At 42.6% G+C, this 21702-nt stretch overlaps 1 protein-coding gene across 1 annotated transcript in view; it reads left to right on the top strand.

The window, feature by feature from the left end:
- The first annotated feature begins 2658 nt into the window (after positions 1–2658).
- The window catches only part of cd81a (CD81 molecule a), a 53573-nt gene continuing 34529 nt past the window's right edge, over positions 2659–21702 (top strand). Inside the window, exons 1-2 of the mRNA XM_078415178.1 lie at positions 2659–2836; positions 9542–9656. Of these exons, the coding sequence (XP_078271304.1) occupies positions 2771–2836; positions 9542–9656 (181 nt within the window). The 5' untranslated portion in view covers positions 2659–2770. The remainder of the gene's footprint in view (positions 2837–9541; positions 9657–21702) is intronic.

Here is a 21702-nt window from a genome sequence, read left to right as displayed (position 1 = left end):
AGAAATTGCTTTTCACCTGTGTTTATAATGCCTGGCCCCTTATTTTTAAATTGTGGCTCTTATTTCTGATAATCTAGTCCAAAGGAATCAATGTCTTTGCATTTACCTTGCATATTTCCATAAGAAATGTTAAACATTTCAATGAGACTTTGTTCAATTTTGAAGAAGCTGATTGTTGATTTCCGGAAATGAGAGCCAAGGGACCATGTACCCATCTTCATCAGCAGGATGGCAGTGGAGAGAGTCAGCAGCATCAAGTTCCTGAGTCGACACATCACTGAAGATCTATTCTGGGTCCAGCACATTGATGGAATTCCAGAGAACACTACGATTCTCTACTTTCTCTGAAGTTTTTGGTGATTTGGTGTGTTACTGAATATTCTATTGAATTTCTACAAGTGTTCAGTGGAGAACATACTGACTGGTTGCAACATGTCCTGGATCAGAAATTAGAATGCTCAAGATTGAAGGAGGCTACAGAAAGTGGTGGACATTCACAGGTACTGACCTAATACCATTGAATGGATCTACAGAAAGCATTGCTTCAAGAAGACAGCAAATATCATCAAAGACCCATATCAACCTGGCCATGTTCTCTTCTCGCTGCTACCACAGAAAAGAAGGTACAGGAACCTGAGAACCATTACCTCCAGGTTCAGGAACTGTTTCTTCTTATCAACTATCATGTTCTTGAACCATCCTGCACAACCCTAACCACATTATGTCAATAACCTCAACCCTACCAAACCATGACCAACATTGCATTACTATGGTTTCTCTACATACTTTGGATTTTGGACCATCATGGTCTATTATTAGATTAACTGATAACATATTGCATATTTATTGTTGTGTTTGCATCTAGTATGCCAGTAAAGCTGCAGAAAATTAGAATTTCATTGTTCCGTTTCATATCTGGTGCATATGACAACATTCTAGAATTGACTTGAAATTAATTGACTCTTGAAATGTCCAGAATAAATTTGTATGATTACTTAATTAACTCCAAGAAATTCAATGGATTTGTGAAATACATTCCAATATGTCTGATGTTATCCTGATCTCTGTAGAAGATGCCTTTGCGTTTGTATGTTCGTTCATAATCCCAGCAATTATTTTTTCCCATCTGCATCTAACAGCCCATAATTACCACAATCACCCATTACTCCTGTTTCAATATTAGGGTCCAGACCCTTCTTCCCGAAATGTCACCTACCCCTTTTCTCCAGAGATGCTTCTGACCCGCTGAGTTACTCCAGCATTTTGTGTGTATCTTTATTACAAAACACTGGTCAGACTGCACTTGAAGTTTGGAGTGCAGTTCTGTTATAGTGATCGAGTCATAGAACTCTAAAGCACAGAAGCAGTCCTTTGGCTCAACTCATCCATGTCAGCCAAGTTGTCTAACTGAGCCGGTCCCACTAGCCTGCGGCTGCCCCATATACCTCCAAACTTGTTCTACTGCAATCAGATCCTTTCTATGGTTACCAAACTACAGGAATGATCTGATAGCACACGAGAGAGTGCAGAGGAGATTCACCAGGGTGTTCTGAAGAATTTAAACTTTGGGGAGAGATTGATTAGGATGAGGTAAAAGAGGCTGATATACAAAATTATGAGGTAGATACAAAATGCTGGAGTAACTCAGCAGGACAGGCAGCATCTCTGGCCAGATGCTGCCTGACCCACTGAATTACTCCAGCTTTTTGTGCCTATTTTCGGTATAAACCGGAATCTACAGTTCCTTCCTACACATTTTGGGACAGGTTGGAAGTTGCTTCAGTGATGCTCGGTTTATTTTAAAATAGTGTCTCATGGTTTTACAAACAGTTAATCAATTTCTGGTGGAAATTGACTTAATCTTCAATTAGACAAAACACATTACCTTTTCATACAAATAAAAAGCGATTGGTCGGGTTAGAGTCAGGATGGGGCAGGGATTGGTCGGGATGGGCCAGGCATTGGGCAGGATGGGCCAGGGATTGGTCGGGATGGGGCCAGGATTGGTCGGGATGGGGCAGGGATTGGTTAGGATGGGGGGCAGGGATTGGTCGGCATGGAGTCAGGATGGGCCAGGCATTGGTCGGGATGGGGCAGGGATTGGTCGGGATGGGGCAGGGATTGGTTAGGATGGGGGGCAGGGATTGGTCGGCATGGAGTCAGGATGGGCCAGGCATTGGTCGGGATGGGGCAGGGATTGGTCGGGATGGGGCAGGGATTGGTCGGGATGGAGTCAGGATGGGCCAGGCATTGGTCGGGATGGAGTCGGGATGAAGGCAGGGATTGGTCGGGATGGGGCAGTGATTGGTCGGGATGGAGTCGGGATGGGACACAGATTGGTCGGGGTGGGGCGGAGATTGGTCGGGATGGAGTTGGGATGGGACATGGATTGGTCAGGATGGAGTTTCGATAGGACAGGGATTGGTCGGGACTGGAGCAGGTTACAATTGGTCGGCGGTGGGTTTTGCCTCGGCCTGATTGGACGTGGCCTGGGAATGAGAGGAGGACAGTCGGCATCCATGAGATTGATGGCGGGTTTGGAGAGGGGGCGGTGGGTGGAGCAGCGCAGTCATTGATCGATTGGCTGGCTGTAATTCTGCGGGGCTGTCTGCCGGCGATTGGGTAGGTCTGGCGGGGGGCGGGGGCGGGGGCGGTGTGTCAGTGAGAAGCTCTCCGTTGCTCGTGGCCAGTCAACCTTGCCGAGTTGCTGTGTTGGTTGCTCAGATTTGGCGTGCGAGTGCTTGACGGAACCACCACCATCATCCTCATCATGGGGGTAGAAGGTTGCATGAAGTGCATCAAATACTTGCTGTTCGTCTTCAATTTCCTTTTCTGGGTAAGTGGCAGGTAACGGGGATGAGCGTGTCCCACGGGAGGGGGATGGGGAATTCTGCCGTTGGACTCCAGCGTGGAAACTGGGCGGACCCTCGCGCTGTGTTATTGCAGACGGAGCGCCAGCTCGCGCCCGCGACCCTCGCGCTGTGTTATTGCAGACGGAGCGCCAGCTCGCGCCCGCGACCCTCGCGCTGTGTTATTGCAGACGGAGCCTCCAGCTCGCGCCCGCGACACTCGCGCTGTGTTATTGCAGACGGAGCCGCCAGTTTGCGCCCGGCCGCCCGCCCGGGTCTCTCTCTCTCTCTCTCTCTCTCTCTCTCCATCGCTTCTCCCCTCCCCTGCTCTCTTTGTTCGCTCGCCCCTTCTCCCGGCCTTCATCACTCGCTTGTTTCCCCCTTCGTATCCTCTTATTTTCTTGGTTGATTTAGAATTGTTACCTCAGAATTCATCTGGCACTACTATCTCACCGAGTCTCTCTCGGTCTATTTAAAAAAAAAAGAGGCTCTGACTGACTGAAAGGGGATGAAACACAAATATGATTATTTTTTTTAAAAAGGTACCAGTGGTGCGAAAGGATTAGAAAAATGAATCCGTTGTTTGGCAGCACCAAAGAAGGTTAGCGCAACGGAAAAAGCAGAGCGTATTTTAGATCAAAAGGATGACCTGTTTGTGGTAGTGGGAGACTCTCTTGGGTGTGGTTCTTTGAATATTTTATGTTTGGCTTTGCAAAATGCAAAAAAAGAAAAGACCGTCAGTTAAAGGAGCAAAAGCGTGTAATATTGGATGTGGTGAACCTAAACAGCCCAGAGAGTGGGTGGCTTTCAAAATAATTTTGTCAACATTGAATAAAATGTATCCCAGCTTAATGAGAAAAACATGGGAGAAAATCGCTCAAGTTCTGGCCGCCACTTACTCATCCCCAGTCACTAGCGAGAAAACTAGGGAGATTGTTTTTTAAAAAAAATAGCGGATCAGTCGGTTTACTTTGTAGGCAAAGGAGCACATTTTTGGAGAGAGATACTCTGATCCACAGTGGTCTTCGTTTAGAAAGGTACAAATTTTAATTGAAGGAAATCGGCGTGAATTTAAAGTAAATGCTAGTTGGGGGAGGATAACTAAAATATCAACAAGTGGTAGCAAGTTGGATACATTTTGGTAAGGGCTTTTGACAAAATCTTGCATGACAGTCTAACTCTGAAAGGATGCAAGAGGATGTTGGATTCAACATTGTCTTGAAGTAGGGAAATTAAGTCTGGTTGATGGATGTTTTAGTCGCTCTGAGAAGGTCAAAAGTGGGATGTGTGCTGATTACACAATGTCCTCTCCCATTTGAATCCAGCAACTGAAGTAGTCCACTAATCCCTATCCATCCCGTTTTCTTGGCTGATGTTTCTAAATCTGAATGAACACAGCATTTTGCAAGTGACTAGCCTCACTGTGCGTAGTTTGTTGTTTGTTCCCACAGTAGATGTACACAATCATGAAACGAATAGATTGGGTAAACACACAGTCTTTTGCCCAGAGTAGGAATCGAGAACCAGAAAACAGGCTTAAGTTGGGGTTGGGGAGAGGGGGAGAGATTTAATGGGAACCTGAGGGGTAACTTTTCTACTCAAAGGGTGGTGGGTGTATGGAATATGCTGCCAGAGGCGGTTGTTGAGGCAAGTACTATTGCAAAGTTTAAGAAACTTAGACAGGTACATGGATAGAGTTGGTTTAGAGGAATGAGGACCAGAAACAGGCAGGTGGAACTAATATAGTTGAGGCATGTTGGTCGGCATGGGCAAGTTGGGCCAAAGGGCCTGTTTCCACACTGTATGACTCTGAGCTTCATTGGCAGTGAAAGTGTTTTTTGTGTGAGGAGCTGCAGATGTGGGGTCTTCCGTTTCTAACTTTGTCCATGCTGAAAGTATGTGTTGTTGCACTTACTGTAACACCCGTTGATGGACTATATTTCTGTGGTTGCTACTTGTTCTCTTCACGGTAGATGTAATGCTTGAGAAGAGTTAGTCTTAGTGGTAAAAAAGTCATATGGTATGCTTGCCTTCATTGGTCAGGGCATTGAGTATAAGAGTCAGGAAATCAAGATGCAGCTTTCTTGGACTTTGGTTAGGCTGCATTTGGAGTATTTCATACAGTTCAGGTCATCCAAATGTAGGGAGGATTTGGAAAGGCTGCAAAGGAGGTTTACCATAATGCTGCCTATATTTGAGGATATTAGCTACAGGGAGAGGTTGGACAGCCTTGGATTGTTTTCTCTGGAATGCCAGAGGTTGTGAGGAGAGCTGATCAAAGTATATAAGATTGAGAGGCATAGATATGGTAGACAGTCGGAACTGATTTTATTGGATGGAAATATCAAATACTAGAGGGTATAGCTTTAAGGTGGGAGGGAAAAAGTTTAAAGGAAATGTACAGGGCAAGTTTTGTGCATGGAGGGTGATGAGTGGTTGGAATGTGCTGTCAGGGGTGCTGGTGGAGGCAGATACAATTGTGGCATTTAAGAAACTTTTGGATAAGCACATGGATTATGTGCAGGTAGATAAGGGTTGGTCTTGGCATCATGTTGGCACAGATTTTGTGGGCTAAAAGATCAGTTCCTGTGCTGTACTGTTCTACGAATATGCCACTTGACCATATCTGAAGGGCTCATGTGTGTAGCACTTATTGATTTTGGGAATGTGGGCAGTGAGGACTGGGGCAAGTTAATTTTTTGTTGGCTTCTTGCAAACTGATGCAGGGGTAGTTAAACATTTTCCATTTGAGTTCTTTGAAGTCGGATTGTTGTGGATGTGCAAAGACACCTTTGCTTTGTGGTTCTACCCTTTGAGCTTCAATGTGACTTGTTTTTAAAAAATGTTAATCTTAAGTCGCCTTTCCAAACAGATCCCACTTCCAAGGATCCTCCTGTTTCCAGCAGGATTTTACTCCAATAGACTCAACTGTATCAGCATGGGTTCAGATGCGATATGTTTTCAGTGCTGACGCACATTCCTGAATATTTTGGGCACCTGAAATCGCATTTGGCCAAGTTCCAAGTGACCAGTGTGAGAAGGGTCTTTGGTGAAGGGCAGGTTCTGTGTTTTTTTTCCTCTTCCAGTTGTTTATCCAGGAAGAGAGATGATCAGTGTATTTATTTAAGGAACAGTGCATCCTTTGGTCTGTGCTTTGCCTAACCAAATCCTAGTTTTTCCATACACCTTTTTGGTACAAACATCATTAGCTCTATTTCTTTGCAAGTGAGTAATTTCCGGTAAACCAAATGCTTCTTACTTGGGAGCTAAATATAATCTCCCTCTTTCAGCAGTGTATGAAAACTGCCATTGGATTAAAGAATTTGTGTTGTGGAAGTAGATTCATTTTACCACCTCTTCTTAACCATTTATCAACGTGATAATACTTAACAGTCCTAAACAAGAACACAGCGTAAAAATGATTCCGACTGAATCATCTGTCCCAACTTCTCTACATTTAATGAGTTTAGGTGCAGGCTGCGTTGCCCATCAACTACAGGAAAAATTGAGAATCTCAAAATCTGTTAATATCCATGTGGGAATCCTGATGAGGGTTGAGGTCTCTGTAATAGATATGTTTGGAAATTGTGTGGTTACCTCCCATTTATTCAATCTGTGAAACAATAGACAATAGGTGTAGGAGTAGGCCATTCAGCCCTTCGAGCCATCACCACCTTTCAATATGATCATGGCTGATCATTCTCAATCAGTACCCCGTTCCTGCCTTCTCCCCATACCCCCATGACTCCGCTATCATTAAGAGCTCTATCTAGCTCTCTCTTGAAAGCATTCAGAGGCAGAGAATTCCACAGATTTACAACTCTCTGACTGAAAAAGTATTTCCTCATCTCTGTTCTAAATGGCCTACCCCTTATTCTTAAACTGGTTCTGGACTCCCCCAACATTGGGAACATGTTTCCTGCCTCTAACGTGTCCAACCCCTTAATAATCTTATATGTTTCGATAAGATCCCCTCTCATCCTTCTAAATTCCAGTGTATGCAAGCCTAGTTGCTCCAGTCCTTCAACAGTCCCGCCATTCCGGTACGGCACGGTAGCGCAGCGGTAGAGTTGCTGCTTTACAGCGAATGCAGCGCCGGAGACTCAGGTTCGATCCTGACTACGGGTGCTGCACTGTAAGGAGTTTGTACGTTCTCCCCGTGACCTGCGTGGGTTTTCTCCGAGATCTTCGGTTTCCTCCCACACTCCAAAGACGTACAGGTATGTAGGTTAATTGGCTGGGTAAATGTAAAAATTGTCCCTAGTGGGTGTAGGATAGTGTTAATGTACGGGGATCGCTGGGCGGCGCGGACTTGGTGGGCCGAAAAGGCCTGTTTCCGGCTGTATATATATGATATATGATATGATATTCCGGGAATTAACCTAGTGAACTTACGCTGCACGCCCTCGATAGCAAGAATATCCTTCCTCAAATTTGGAGACCAAAACTGCACACAGTACTCCAGGTGCGGTCTCACTAGGGCCCTGTACAACTGCAGAAGGACCTCTTTGCTCCTATACTCAACTCCTCTTGTTATGAAGGCCAACATTCCATTGGCTTTCTTCACTGCCTGCTGTATCTGCATGCTTCCTTTCAGTGACATGCATTAGGACACCCAGATCTCGTTGTACGTCCCCTTTTCCTAACTTGACACCATTCAGATAATAATCTGCCTTCCTATTCTTACCACCAAAGTGGATAACCTCACACTTATCCACATTAAACTGCATCTGCCATGCATCCGCTCACTCACACAACCTGTGATGGTACTGAGGGGATGTGGGGGTGATGGGATTGAGAATGATAATAGAACTGTGAATTTGCCCCACCTCAAAAAATGAAACCGATCAGACCGAGCATAGTCCTGGGTGACCTTGGATTAGTCTCAACAGTGTAAAATGCCCACAATCCACTCTCCTCAGACTGTCCGAGTAGACTAATTTTCTGGAAAATAATTGTTACTAGAAGGCGCTCCACATTCTGAGTGCATTTCTAGAATTACTTTCATAAAATAAGAATGGATATGGAAACCTTCTCCTCCATCTGCACCCATCCAAGTTCTGGGAGGGATGGTCAGTTAATAAAGTGAATGTACAGAGCATGAACAAACCAAATAATAAAGGAGGACCTCGGATTTAATACCTGCCTTGTGTCAAGTTGGTTGACTGCAGTCAGAGCAAGGGTTGCACTGCTTTTATATAAGACAGTCTTTGAAATTCTGATGCAGGAATAGTTTTAGACCTTGCTTACATTCACAATGGAGCATCATCCAGACAAGCCTCTAAGGATTCAGTGCCTTAAGGATTTATGTGGAAAGTGAAAAAATAAAACATCAACTGAAGTAGGTAGGTTATGCTTTGCTTATCTCGACCATGGGCGAGATGACATCTAGAGAACCATGCATGATGGCATCAGCCTTCTTATTTAAGGACGAATTTTAATGAGCTGGAGGTAGTTCAGAATAGGATTACTGGACTATTATCTGGAAGGATTGGGCTATCTCATGACAAAAAATATGAATTTACTGATTTTGAAGAGCAAGAGTGCACTTGATTGAAACATATCTTGAGGGGTTCTATCAGGGTGAACACAAGAGAGGAACCAAGAATTAGAGGTATCCATTGAAGAATAAAGAATTGCCAATTTAAGATGGATGAGACGAAACATTTTAGAGGGACAAGTCTTTGGAACTCTCTCCCTCAAAGGATGGTGGAAGCAAAGTATTTTAACTCATGGCAGATCAAGATTTTAATCTTCCTTAGCAAGGATGCAGAAGGCAATGTGTAGTTGAGGCCATGTCACATCTTACTGAATGGCAGAACACGTTCAGGGACTGTGTGACCCAAGCTTCTAATTTACATGTTCCTATGCAAACAAAGTTTCACATGTGTAAAGTATAAATTTTGGATAGCAGTAACAGGATCGTTCCAAGTCAGCATAGATTTACGAAGGGGAAATCATGCTTGACTAATCTTCTGGAATTTTTTGAGGATGTAACTAGGAAAATGGACAGGGCGGTGGATGTAGTGTACCTTGACTTTCAGAAAGCCAAGGTCCCACGTAGGAGATTAGTGGGCAAAATTAGAGCACATGGTATTGGGGGTAGGGTACTGACAAGGATAGAACATTGGTTGGCAGACAGAAAGCAAAGAGTGGGGATAAATGGGTCCCTTTCAGAATGGCAGGCAGTGACTACTGGGGTACCGCAAGGCTCGGTGGGACCGCAGCTATTTACAATATACATTAATGACGGATGAAGGGATTAAAAGTAACATTAGCAAATTCGCAGATGATACAAAGCTAGTTGGCAGTGTGAACTGTGAGGAAGATGCTATGAGGTTGCAGGGGGGGGGGGGAGCGCATTAGTTAAAGGTTCCGGGGGGGGGGGGGGGCATTGGCCCTTGGGTAATTTCACATGATCAAATCTGGCCCTCTTTGAAAAAAGTTTGGACACCACTGCATTAAGGCAATTCGATTTATTCACAAAATGCTGGAGTAACTCAGCAGGTCGGGCAGAAACTCCAAAGGAATAGTGACAGAATCTAACTCAATATCTTGGACGTAGGCAGAGTAGTTGCTGTGGAAAAATAAACCACAGATCTATTTGGGAGTAATGTTTGTTAAAACTATTGGATAAAGTTGAGTTTGGAGATGAGGTAAAATCCCAGGGTTTAATGCTTTTGTTTCTGCAGCTTGCAGGAGGAGTGGTTCTTGGTGTGGCTCTCTGGCTCAGACATGATCCTCAAACCACTCAAGTGCTGGATACGCAGTTCGAAGATAAGCCGGCCCCAAACACCTTCTTCATAGGTAAGAATTAAAACCTTAAATTCAATGATGCATATTTGGAAACCACTTAGTAAAAACTGAGTTGGAGCTGACTACGGCTGAGCGCGGTGTAACTAAAGCTTCTCTCACAAAGTAACTGATAACCTAAGCAGTCTCTATTAAAATTGAGTGCCTTAATAAATATAGTCTATGTGTTACTGACACATTGTGTTAAAAGATTTCAAAAACCATTTGATTTAGTTAGGATAATTAGTCTCTGGTTTCTTACTCCTGATGTCTCTTCTTGCCCATTAGACATTAGAGATGCATTGTGGAAACAGGCCCTTCGGCCCACTGAGTCCTTGCCGAACAGTGATCATCCTATACACTAACACTATTGTACACACTGGGGAGAATTTTACAAATTCCTTTTACTAAAATCCAATTAACCTATAAACCTGTAAGTCTTTGGATTGTAGGAGGAAACTGGAGCACTTGGAGAAAACACATGCTGTCACAGGGAGAACGTACAAACTCCGTACAGATAGCACCCATAGTCAGGATTGAGCCCAGGTCTCTGGCGCCGTAAGGCAGCAAATCTACTGTCGTGCCATTGTGCAGCTCATCTGAATAAGAGTAGGCCATGGGTCTGTGAAAGTTTCTTCAAGCAGATGGTGAAGAGTCTTTGAAATTATCTTGAGTCTCAGTCACAGAGTTTATTCAAACTACCATTTAACCGATCTCTGAGCATTTTGTGAGTCAATAGCTTGAGGAAGAGGAAGGTGGCATTGCAAAACGTTATCCACAATCTTCATGAATGATACAGCAGGCTTGAAGGAGAGCTTGATTTTAAGAAGCACCATGAAAGAAATGTGGAAAGGTTTAGGGAGGGATTCCAGAGCACGACACCTCAGTTAAAATCTTTTTGAGGAAATTCATAACTGATGTTCTTATTCAGTCGTTTCCAAATGGCCTGTTCTTATTTATAGGAAATCTACTGGTAGTTTGGAGTATTTGTGTGTGGTAATGTTAATATTGATATCAGCTTTGAGGAAGTAAACATGAAAGTAATTAACATTGGTCATTTTTTTACATTTAACACTGCTCTCTGTTTAAGAATTTAAGAGCTGTAGCTACAGGTGGATCTGTAATCTGATATGGTCCATGCATTCAGTTGCTTAATGGAATTTGACCCTATCCATATTCTCTGGAGATGCTGTCTGACCTGCTAAATTATTCCAGTACTTTGTGTACCTATCTGTGTTCTCCGGCGGCGCTGCCTGATCGGCTAAGTTACTCTCACACTTTGTGTCTTTCTGTGCTTTATGGAATTTCTTAGTTCAAATGTGAAGTTCCAATTTGGTCAATAAAATTGAATTTAATATTACTTTAAAATATAAATCACAATACAGTACATCAATAGACATTTGATGAGAAGTAGTATGCAAATTTTTGGTAGGTCTTTCCAGCCTCAATTTTTGACAGACATGCAAACACATCCAATGTTTGTGAACTGAGCCACCAAATATTTATTAACTCTGCTGTGGGAAGAATTTCATTTGATTCAGCTGATTAATGTTTTTTTGGAGAATTTGCCCTCATCTTCATTTATTGACTGTCAAATTACAGGACGTGTGAGGCGGTGCAGTGCCGTACCACAAAAACGTTTCTTTACTATGCGTGATGCAAAACATCTAACATTTGTCTGAAAGCTAAATTTTTAGTTAGGATGGAGGTCTAGACTTTAAACCAAGGCAGATTTTAAGAAGTACCGTGTAAAAATAAAAACGGAACGGTTTAGGGAGCGATTCAAGAGATTAGAACCTCAGTTAGGATGTGCTGGAGGAAAGTCAAACTTGATGGAGGTCTGGGATCTTGAGGGAATTGTAGGACAAAAGATAACTGGTGAATTGAAGGTCATAAGGAATAGGAGTAGAATTGGGCCATTCGGCTCATCAAGTCTACTCTGCCATTCAATCATGGCTGATCTATCTCTCCCTCCTAACCCCATTCTCCTGCCTTCTCCCCATAACCTCTGACACCTGCACTAATCAAGAATCTAGGGATGAAACTATGCAGTGATTTGATAACATTTAAACTTTAAACGGATGAAAATCAGCACTGGGTCAAGAGTAGCAAATCTTTTGTTTGCCAAGTATTTATGGAGCGCAGAGTGAGGGAGGTCATCTTTGAATTAAGCAGGAGATGCCAAGGGTATAGATTAGGGTTATGGAGGTAGAGATATTGTTTCATGGAGATGGAAATGCATTGACGTTGCAAACACCTTGCAGTGAAAAATGGCACAAATGTTCTGGATTGTCGCTTGGGTTTCAGAAGCCGTCCGAAAGATTTGCAGTTGATACAGGGGAAAGACCACAATGTTTTCAGTCCTATTGGTGTTTGGGGTCCTTCAGCCTATGACGACTGCATCAATCATTGTGTTCCCGGTTACACAAATCCCATATTCCCATCACCTTCCCCTCCAGGTTTAACCACTCAGCTAAACATTAGAGGCAATTTGTAGTGACCAATTAATCTACCAGTCTTCATGGTTTTAAGGGGTGGGTGGAAACTGGAAGAAACTAGTGCAGAAGGAAACCCTGGAAACTGGGTAGAGTGGTGGAAGATGTTGGAGCTGATTGGCAATTGTGTTCATGACATTTTTTGTTCAGAGAAGGACCATAGAAAAGAGAAAAGTGGAAATTGAATAACTCAGTTGGGAGCATCATAATATGAGTAAGGGATGTGAAGTTGTTGAAGACATTTGGTTGAGACTGGATGGGCAGGAAAGTATCCAGGCAGTGCAGTCTCAACAGCGAGGAAGCTGAACAGAAATGTTGGAGGATCAATTGTTTCACAGACGGCAGACAGATCATGGCCTCTCCAGTTATTGTGGAATTATGGCATGGCAAAAAAACTTGAATGGAGGAATTAGGATAAGTTGTTCTGGGAAAGGTGGAGCACACATTTGGGAGATTGCAATGTGTTCATGGACTGTGCAAAGGAGAAGGTGTGACAGCGGGCTACAAAGGTGGAATGGTTTGTTTTAGGATAGTGGTGATGATTTTGGAATTCGAAGGAAGGATTTAAACAATATTAGCTAATGTGCTGATCTTGAGAGTCAATAGGTTGGTCTGAATAAAGCCTATGGTTAGCATACCAGGGAAATCTCATGAACAAGGTTGGCTCAGGTGGATGAGGAGTTAGCTGGCAAATCGAGTAAGGGCACAATTTGGTCTAGAGTTGGGGGTGAACCTAAAGTTGAGCTTGGTGGGCCTGGAGATGAGGACGAATCCAGTTGATCAACTAATCTCCATTTTAGTTGAAGTCCTTGTGCTGGTAAGGATTGATGAGCAAAGTATTTTTAAAAAATGCAGCAGAGTAAAAACTGGAGGTTATCTTTGCATTCCAGCAAGAATTAACAGGCTTCAGCAATTATTAGCAAAGCTGGCTGTTGGTTATGTCCATGAGGTCTGTGCCTCTTTTCTCTGGAGAGGATCCAGTGCTCGAGGTAGTAATTTGTTTAGAGAGTAATGGTCTTCATGTGGAGTAAGGCCTTGGATGCAGGTGACAATGTGTAGTTGGATTAGGGCTGGGATGGTTGCAAATCCACATTGACCATGTCCACTTTGGACCAATAGCAGGCTTGCTTTGGAGATAATTACGCAGCTGCTCTGCGTCCAGCACATCAAATGGCCAGAGTTTGTTTTAGATTTTAACCATAGATACATTGTTTTTGATGTGGTGTTGATGTTCCTGATCAGCATATTGAGAAGAAACGAGTTGCTCCAATTTTCCATATGTCATGAACATTTTTGCATTTAATTATTTAACCTAGCTTTGTGAACATATACAATTGACCAAAATAACATTGTAACGTAATGGAGAGCATCTTTTGGCCATTCCATGTTTCCTTTCATATTTCATTATCGATGAGTGGGATACTCTGCATTTGAAGTTTGAGTTGAGGAAGACTACAATCTTGACTGGAGTTTATCTTGCATTCCTTGGTGTCGTGCAAATGTTGAACCTGTACTTGGCTGTTTTCCCATCTAACTTATTTTATAGGTCCACCAGAGGAATTGCAAGCATCAGTCCAAATGGGTTTGGGCAGACATGTGGACGTAATTGCTTTGTCTGGATAACTTTTTTTTCCATGTGGCTAGTTTGTGTGCCAGGCCTGCTAGACTTCAGGGCTTGTGTTGTAATTGAACGCTTCCACCACCATGTTCCCCCACCTCCACAATATTTTCAGTATTGTGTGACACAAAATGAAAGTAAATGTTCCTTGCCCAGTTATTATGAGATAATTCTGAGGTAATTTGCCAGTGATCTCAACATTATGCCATTGTAACAACTGAAGTTCTCAAATCTACAGCCCTATGGTTTTTATGGTCATTCCATGAGATGACCAAATTAAATACAATTGTTTTTGTATAACTTACCTGCTTAAATCTGACATAAAATTATCCGAAGAATGGTCCCAGACTGAAAGACTGTTTGTTTCTCATCACAGATGCTTATTTCTTCCTGCACTATTTTGTTTATGATTCCAGTAGCTATACTCTCCTATCTGTGTTTTGTGTATGCTTAAATGTTTTATTATGATTGATGTAATGTTACCTAGATTTGAGTATCTTGATTAACACCAAGAACTATCTGAAATTTTAATGATGCGGATTGACATGGTGTTATTTGCTCAGAATTGTTCCATCATCGTAAAAAACTGGGCTCCCTACATGGGTTGCATGTTTAGAAGAACTGAATAGTTCACTGGCTACAAAACGTGACTTGGAGAAACTAGGTTAAATTATAGCGTTGCTGAATGTTGTAAATTTCATCACTAACTGAAGTGAATCAGAATGTAAATGGTGAAAATATTGACGGTCATTAACAAAGATCCTTACTACAATACTTTGACCTGGATCTATCTTGAACTGCAATAATGTTTAATGTATGCTGTAGTCAACTAATGCCTTGTCTGGGCTGGTCTTGCAAAGATTGAAAGTGGTTGCAGCACATGTCTGTGAGGCATTGTGCACAAAGTGTCATGTGCACATGTACTGGCAACAGTTTTGGCCATTGTCTACTGATGTATAACATAGCTCTTCAAACTTTTGTTTGGGAGCCCCAGCTATATGAATGAAAGACTGTGTTTAATATTTTTGCCATCCTCTTTTAAAAAATGTTGTCTCTATAAAATCTAAATTGTGCTTGCCTGTCGTGGGTTTTAGCGGTAGTCCATTGACTCTGATAACTTTCAATCGCCCACAAAAAACAATTGAGGCCAGTTCTCCAAGTGTTGCCTTTGTTGGGGAATGGGTCCAACCAAGTCGCATTTATTTCATGCCTTTAAATGTAGTTAAAATCACCCCAAGATGTTTCACAGAAGATGGTAAACTTCAATGTCCAAAATATTGGCAATTCGATTTGAAATTTGCAACATCTTAAAGGAGACAGGAGTAGGGCACATTAATTATGACCTGAAATTACAGCTGCCACTGTACAATTATATTTGGGGATATGGCTGAGGAGGGGGGGGGGGTGGGTGAGCTCTCTCTGGCCCCTTTCCAAGTAGGGAATGGTTTGAGAACTGGGTGCGATCCTTCGTCAGAGGTAGGAGAGCCCTCTTTAGTTACCTTGGCCTCTTTCATGATCTTTCAACTCCTGCTCCATCTTTTACTCGAGTAGATAGCTTTCTCTTGTACTTATCCCCTGAATTCAGCCGAGCCTACTGGATGGGCAAAACTAGTCAAGGCTCACAACAGTGCAACCAAGATGCGTAAAATTTATTCTAAAGAGGCAAAAGCTGCAAATAAAATGATAGATATAGAAATCATGACTTTAGATGTTGAGCAAATTACTGAAGGTATGATGCCAATTACCTAACCATTTGTACACTAGTATGATATATATTACTTTGCTTTAACCTTAACTGTAACCTATCTCTTCTATTCAAATGAATCCCTGAGTCAATATGGGTGTTCAGCACTGGCAATTTGCTGGGAAATTGGAGAAACATTTCTCTGAACCCTCATACTTTATAAACGACAATCACACCCTTCCAATGACAATTTGATGAACTCAAATGTTTCCTCTCCAGTTGGCCTGTCATTTTAATGTGCTTGATACAGGACTGTTTTATGTTTGCCCACGAGCATTAATGAGATCTGAGTTTATCAGCATTCTGAAAAGTTAGTGACTGGATCTTATCCTAATGAGGAATCTAATGTTTGCTGTTGTGTTGGGGATGGGAGGAGCCATCCTGGCACCTTTTGGTTATTTATGTATTGACTTAAATCTTGGGGATGGCCACATTGCAGGGATCAAAGGTGATTCTGAGTTTATCTAAACATGTTCTGCAATGCCTGTCAGCTTCCAGCCTGATTGGGGGGGGGGGGGGGGGGGGAATCAATCCCCACCCCTTATTTCCTTTTAGAATGCTGGGATTGAATTTTTGGTCAATTTTAATCTGTCGATTTAAAATCAGACTTACTGTAAAGTTACCAGAGTTAATGAGCAATGCATATCTGAAATGAAATGTTTATTTTGAGCTGAGGGCTTCTGTTGACGTATCTTGAATAGATGCAGGTTCTGTGGGTGAGCCTGTTTATATTTCAAATATAAATATAAATTAGTTTGTCTGTGTGCGGAGGGAAGTTGAGAGCACAAAGCACTGAAGAATGCGAGGATATCCGCAAATAATTTATCCAGTCTTGCTGACTCATTAGAAACCAATGTGAAAGCAGAGTTAAGCCTTCAGCTTGCGTTATTGTCTCCAGAGACAGTTGCTTGTGTGTGCAGATTGGGAACACGCTACACTGTGTTCTGTAGGTGATGACGGCGATCTGATCTTTGTGATAATCAAAAGCATCCTGCCTCTTGAGGATGCGATTGTTATTCCTTCATTTCCTGCCCTTGTCCTCTTTCTTCCCCTAAAAGCTTAGTTTAGTTTTTAGAGATGCAGCATGGAAACAGGCCCTTCAGCCCTCCGAGTTTGTGCGATGAATGATCATCCGTACACTCGTTCTACGTTATCCCTGTTTCACATCTTGCACATGAGGCAATTAATAAGCCTGCACGTTTTTGGTATGTGGGTGGAAACTGGAGCACCCAGAGTAAACCCACGCAGTCACCGGGAGAGAGTACAACTCTGAACAGACAGCACTCTTAGTCAGGATGGAACCTGGGTCTCTGGCGCTGTAAGGCAACAACTCTACCACTGCACCAGTGTGCCGCCTAGGGAAAGGGCAAAAGAGCTCCCAGTCCTCTGGAAATCATTGTGTTCTGTTGCTCTCTTTGACTGTTGTTCCCATGGTGGGTGTTTAACATTCGCTCCCCCCCACCACCACCCACCAAGCAAATCCTGGGATTAGGTGTCACATCTATCGTAAGGGGACTGGATAAAGAAAGTAGTGGGATGGTTCTGAGATGCTTCTTATGGTCGTGTTTCGTATTCTGCTTGATGTGATTGATGGAGGGGTTGGGGAGTACAAAGGGTTGTTCAAAAGCTTGTGTACTTGAGGCGACAAGTTTGTGGACCCTGGCGGCACTAATGATTTAGCCATAAGCACTGGTGAAATCATTTGTCTGTCTCTAATCTTGTTGGTCACATGCTGAGAGTTGACTGGAAAATATGAGCACTCTAAGAGAAAGCTGTGGAAGAATTTGCCTGGCTTGCAATAAACATCTGTTTTGTATGACTGGGAAGCAGTGACTTGCCAGACCCTATATGGCTACTCTAAGTTACTGCATGCAGCTGAGATTTTTCAGTCTGACTTTAGACTTGCTGGATGTCCTCAGTTTGTTGCTTCTAGTCTTTTCTCGTCCACAACTCTGTCAGTTTGCTTTTGATAGTTCTCTGTAAGGGGTTCCATCACTTCCTCCTATCCTATGAAGGGGCAGGATTGTAGGATTTGAAAACGTCGATCACTGGAGCAATCTAGAGGAGGCAGAAGTTGGCACCTGTCTCTAAGGGTGATGAGTGGAAAGCAGTGATTCTTTTTTTAAATTTCCGACTTCCTGAAGCTGGATGTTTTTAAATGAATAAATGGCATTCAAGAGATCTTTACGCTAACAGGATATGTGTTGCTAAAATTGTAATGAAGCCAAGCCAGACCACATGAATTGCACAAAGGCGAATTGACGTTTCTGGCTAGCAATTGTTCAGGGTTGGGGGAGTCTGTTCATGAGTCTGCAAGGAATTTGTCGCAATCTGATGTTTGGTTGTTGGCACCTTGGATCCCAGGTGTACTTGCAGTGCCCTCCATAATGCTTGGGACAAAGACCCATCATTTATTTATTTGCCTCTGCACCCCACAATTTGAGATTTGTAATAGAAAAAAACCACGTGGTTAAAGTGCACATTGTCAGATTTTAATAAAGGCCATTTTTATACATTTTGGTTTCACCATGTAGAAATTACAGTGGTGTTTATATGGCTGGAACTACTTCTGTTCAGAATGGAGTATTCAGAGCCTAATAATATGATTACACTACTTGCTTATACATAACATACCATGTTTATTAAGCTGATCAATTATTTTCTATTGTGTAACAAGCTTTGTCAACTTTCTTCACCTGGAATGTGTCCTCTGCCTTTACCCATTTTAATTGGATGGCAGCTGGGTAGAAAAAGAACAAAATAATATGAAGTTATGCCAATACTTGTGACAAAACAAAACTGATAAATATAAGGGAAATATGCGAACGTGCATGCAGATTTGAGGAAATAATGGGCAGAGATTAATGCAGAAAGGAGAGGTGCAAAGGATGAGGAATATGTAACTGTCCTGGGCCATCACTCTCCCTGGTTTGACAGATGAATTATTTTAGCCTGAGAAGCCCAGATAGAAGATGAAAAATCCTGAAATCTATGTTTGAAGAAGTGGTGTCAGAGCAACTGGAAAATAATAGGATGGGGAAGGGTCACTATTGAATCATGCAATTGTTTGAAGTTTCGTTAATTGTTTGGGGTCAGCAGAACAGAACAGAACAAATCAGTTTGTGCGGTGAATTTGGACCAAGAGACTTTCCATTAAGTGTCAATTATTAAACAAGTTGACGGTAATGTGGTATGGATTGAGGATTGGTTAACAAAGTGGGGAATAAATTGGTAATTTTTAGGTTAAGAGGCTATGATAAATGGGATGCAGTAGATAGACAATAATACAGTAAGAGGTCATTCACTTTGATAGAATAAGAGGTGGAATACTTTACACAAATTGCAAGAATAGAAGCATCTTGCAACAAATACATAGGGCCTTAGCGACCCTGTATGCTACGTACAGATGTGATCTCCCTACCTAAAGTAAGAATATAATTGCCATTGAAGAGTGCAGCAAACACTTTCCAAATTGACTCCCTGGGTTTATGCTTTTGTTCTGAAGAGAATTTCTATGTACTGGATATAGAATCACAATAAAGAGCAGGGTGCTGGGAGTGTTGTAGAACAGAAGAATCTAGGAGTACCAAGTACATAGTTCCCTGAAAGCGAGGCACAGGTAGACAGGATGGTGAAGGCAGCTTTCAGCGTGCTGGCCTTCATCGGGAAGTGCATTGCGTATGGATGTTGGGATGTTACGTTGCAGATGTACAAAATGTTGGTGAAGCTGCACTTGAAGTATTGTGTTCATTTTTGGTCACCCTGCTACAGAAGCTATGCCATTATGCAGAGATGATTTACAAGGATGTTGCCAGGACTTGGGACAAAATTATAGGATGAGGTTATGCAGTGTATGTAATCATGGAAATGTAGAAATGGAACCTCCAAGGAAAAAGGAAACGAGTTCGCCCCAGGAACAGCTGGAGAAGAGGTGTCCAGGCAGAAATGTCTGGGAGTGGGCTCAACTGAGGAGATCTCAAAAGAACTGCCAACAACCGAGTGAGGTGGAGGACATTTGCCAATGGCCTATGCTCCCTAGAGGAGCAAAGGGCTTAAGAAGTGTATGTAGTCAAATGAGGAAAATCAATGGTTAAATTGCTTACTTCTCCAGTTTATGTTCTGTGATATCTGTGTCAGTCACTGTCATCTCTTATCTCCAATTTGGGCCCACTGCCCAAAGTTTCACAACCCCTTACAGTAACGCTAAACAGAAGAGAGAATATACTGCAAGGCAGTGCCTAGTAATGTAGCTTCTGCAGATGTTGGGAGTTGGCCAAGTGATGCAATTGGAGGCTTCCTGGACAATGTGCAGAGTGCCCAGCTATCAGAGGGCACCGTTATTCACCACAATTTATTTCAGACCCTTGTTTTGCCTCTGTCCTATTAGTTAACTCATCAAACAATAGAGGATGTCAGAAGGTATCGGCCCAATGGGGGTGGTTAGATGCAAAGAAATAATTGATTCTGGGTGTTTCCTTTGATCTTGTCCTACTTATTACCTGGAGTACCACCCACAAGGTTGGTTTTCATCTGCTTATTCACACACTAGGCAGAACTTATAATTTGGTCTGAATAATTGGTCAGATGGATTGTCATTAAGCGGTATGCAGATATTTATTTTAAATGATTGCACACTCGGAAGCCGGCAACTTATTCTTTCCAAAGTTGACATGTATACAAGTAAATAAATTTAGGAGTGGCACATGATTATATAAGCCTGTCCTGCTCAGTATGATCATGGCTGACCTGCCCAGGTTTCAACTGTCCCGATGCAGGGTTCCGACCCAAAAAATGTCAACCTTTCCTTTGCTGCTTGACCTGCTGAGTTCCTCTACCCATTTGTTTTTGCCAGGCCTCAACATGACCACGTTGCCCACAATTCCCTAAACTCTTGTCTTCCAGTGATTGGGCTAACACGAGTGAGGAATTCTACTGATTCATCACCCTCTCAGAGAAAATTCCTCTGCCCCACAGTTTCAACACTCTCACTCGATTGTACAGATTAATCTAGGGGTGTAATGTGAAAAAATGACCATGTGACTTGAGTATTGAGTACTTAGCTTGCTGCCAGTGACATAGTCTATTTATTTCCAAGGCAGCTTGCAGAAGCTTTGAGGGAATGGAAATCTTTGTGGTAACTTCAAGTTATTTTTTTTAATGTAAATAGTTCACAATCTATTTGTAAGAACTTTGGGTGCGTCACCAGGTAGCGCCAGCAATGGCTGCCTCGCCAGCAGTCTGTCTTGTCCATTCCTTGGTGTTTATTGTATGTGTTAAATGTATGTTTTAGTGTTTTTTATGTGGGGGAGGTTTGGGGGAAACATTTTTTTTTCTTCCCGTATCGTGCGGCCTAACATCGGGAATTGGCGGCCTCTGCTGGAGACCAACTTCGGGAGCTCCAACCGTGGGAGCCTGCAGGACTTGCCACCATGGAGCTTGCGATCCCTTTATCAGGGATCAACCTCGGAGCTCCAATCATGGGAACCTGCGGACTTAACGTCGTGGACCTTGCGGTCTCTGGCTAGAGACCGACTTCGGGAGCTCCAACTGCAGGAGCTTCGACCGTCCTGACGCACGGGACGATCGCCGGCTGCGGGAGCTTTGTTCGGCCTGACGATGGTTCGACTGCCCCAACCGCGGGGGGGGAAAAGAGGGAAGCAGATTAGACTTTATTGCTTTCCATCACAGTGAGGAATGTGGGGGATCTACTATGGTGGATGTTTATGTTAACTTTTATATAGTTGTGTGTCTTGTTGCTTTTTTTTAGTATGGCTGTATGGTAAATCGAATATCACTGTACCTTAATTGGTACATGTGACAATAAAAGACCTTTGAACCTTTGTGTACTGTCTGTTGCGATCACAAGATCTTTTGACATAATCGCCAGGAACTCTGATATGTGATCATGTCTTTATTTTCACTTAATCTTTCCACAAATTATTGTTGAGTTGCAATTTTAAAATGTAGTTGCAAACAGCAGCTGTGACTAAGCTCTAGAATGGAGTGGTGGTTAAAGGGATTTGGATTAAAGTGCTGCACCCCTCATCCCTGGTAGTTTTGTAATTGTAATTAATTTATTAGCCAAATATGTAAAAACATACAAGGAATTTGATTTGCATACAATCATACCAAAAAAACAACAAGACACAAAACTACATAAAAATTAATATAAACATCCACCACAGCACAATGATGGAAGGCAAT

This window comes from Rhinoraja longicauda, chromosome 18, assembly GCF_053455715.1.
Source record: "Rhinoraja longicauda isolate Sanriku21f chromosome 18, sRhiLon1.1, whole genome shotgun sequence".
NCBI lineage: Eukaryota > Metazoa > Chordata > Chondrichthyes > Rajiformes > Arhynchobatidae > Rhinoraja > Rhinoraja longicauda.
This window is presented reverse-complemented; position numbering and strand designations above follow the sequence as displayed.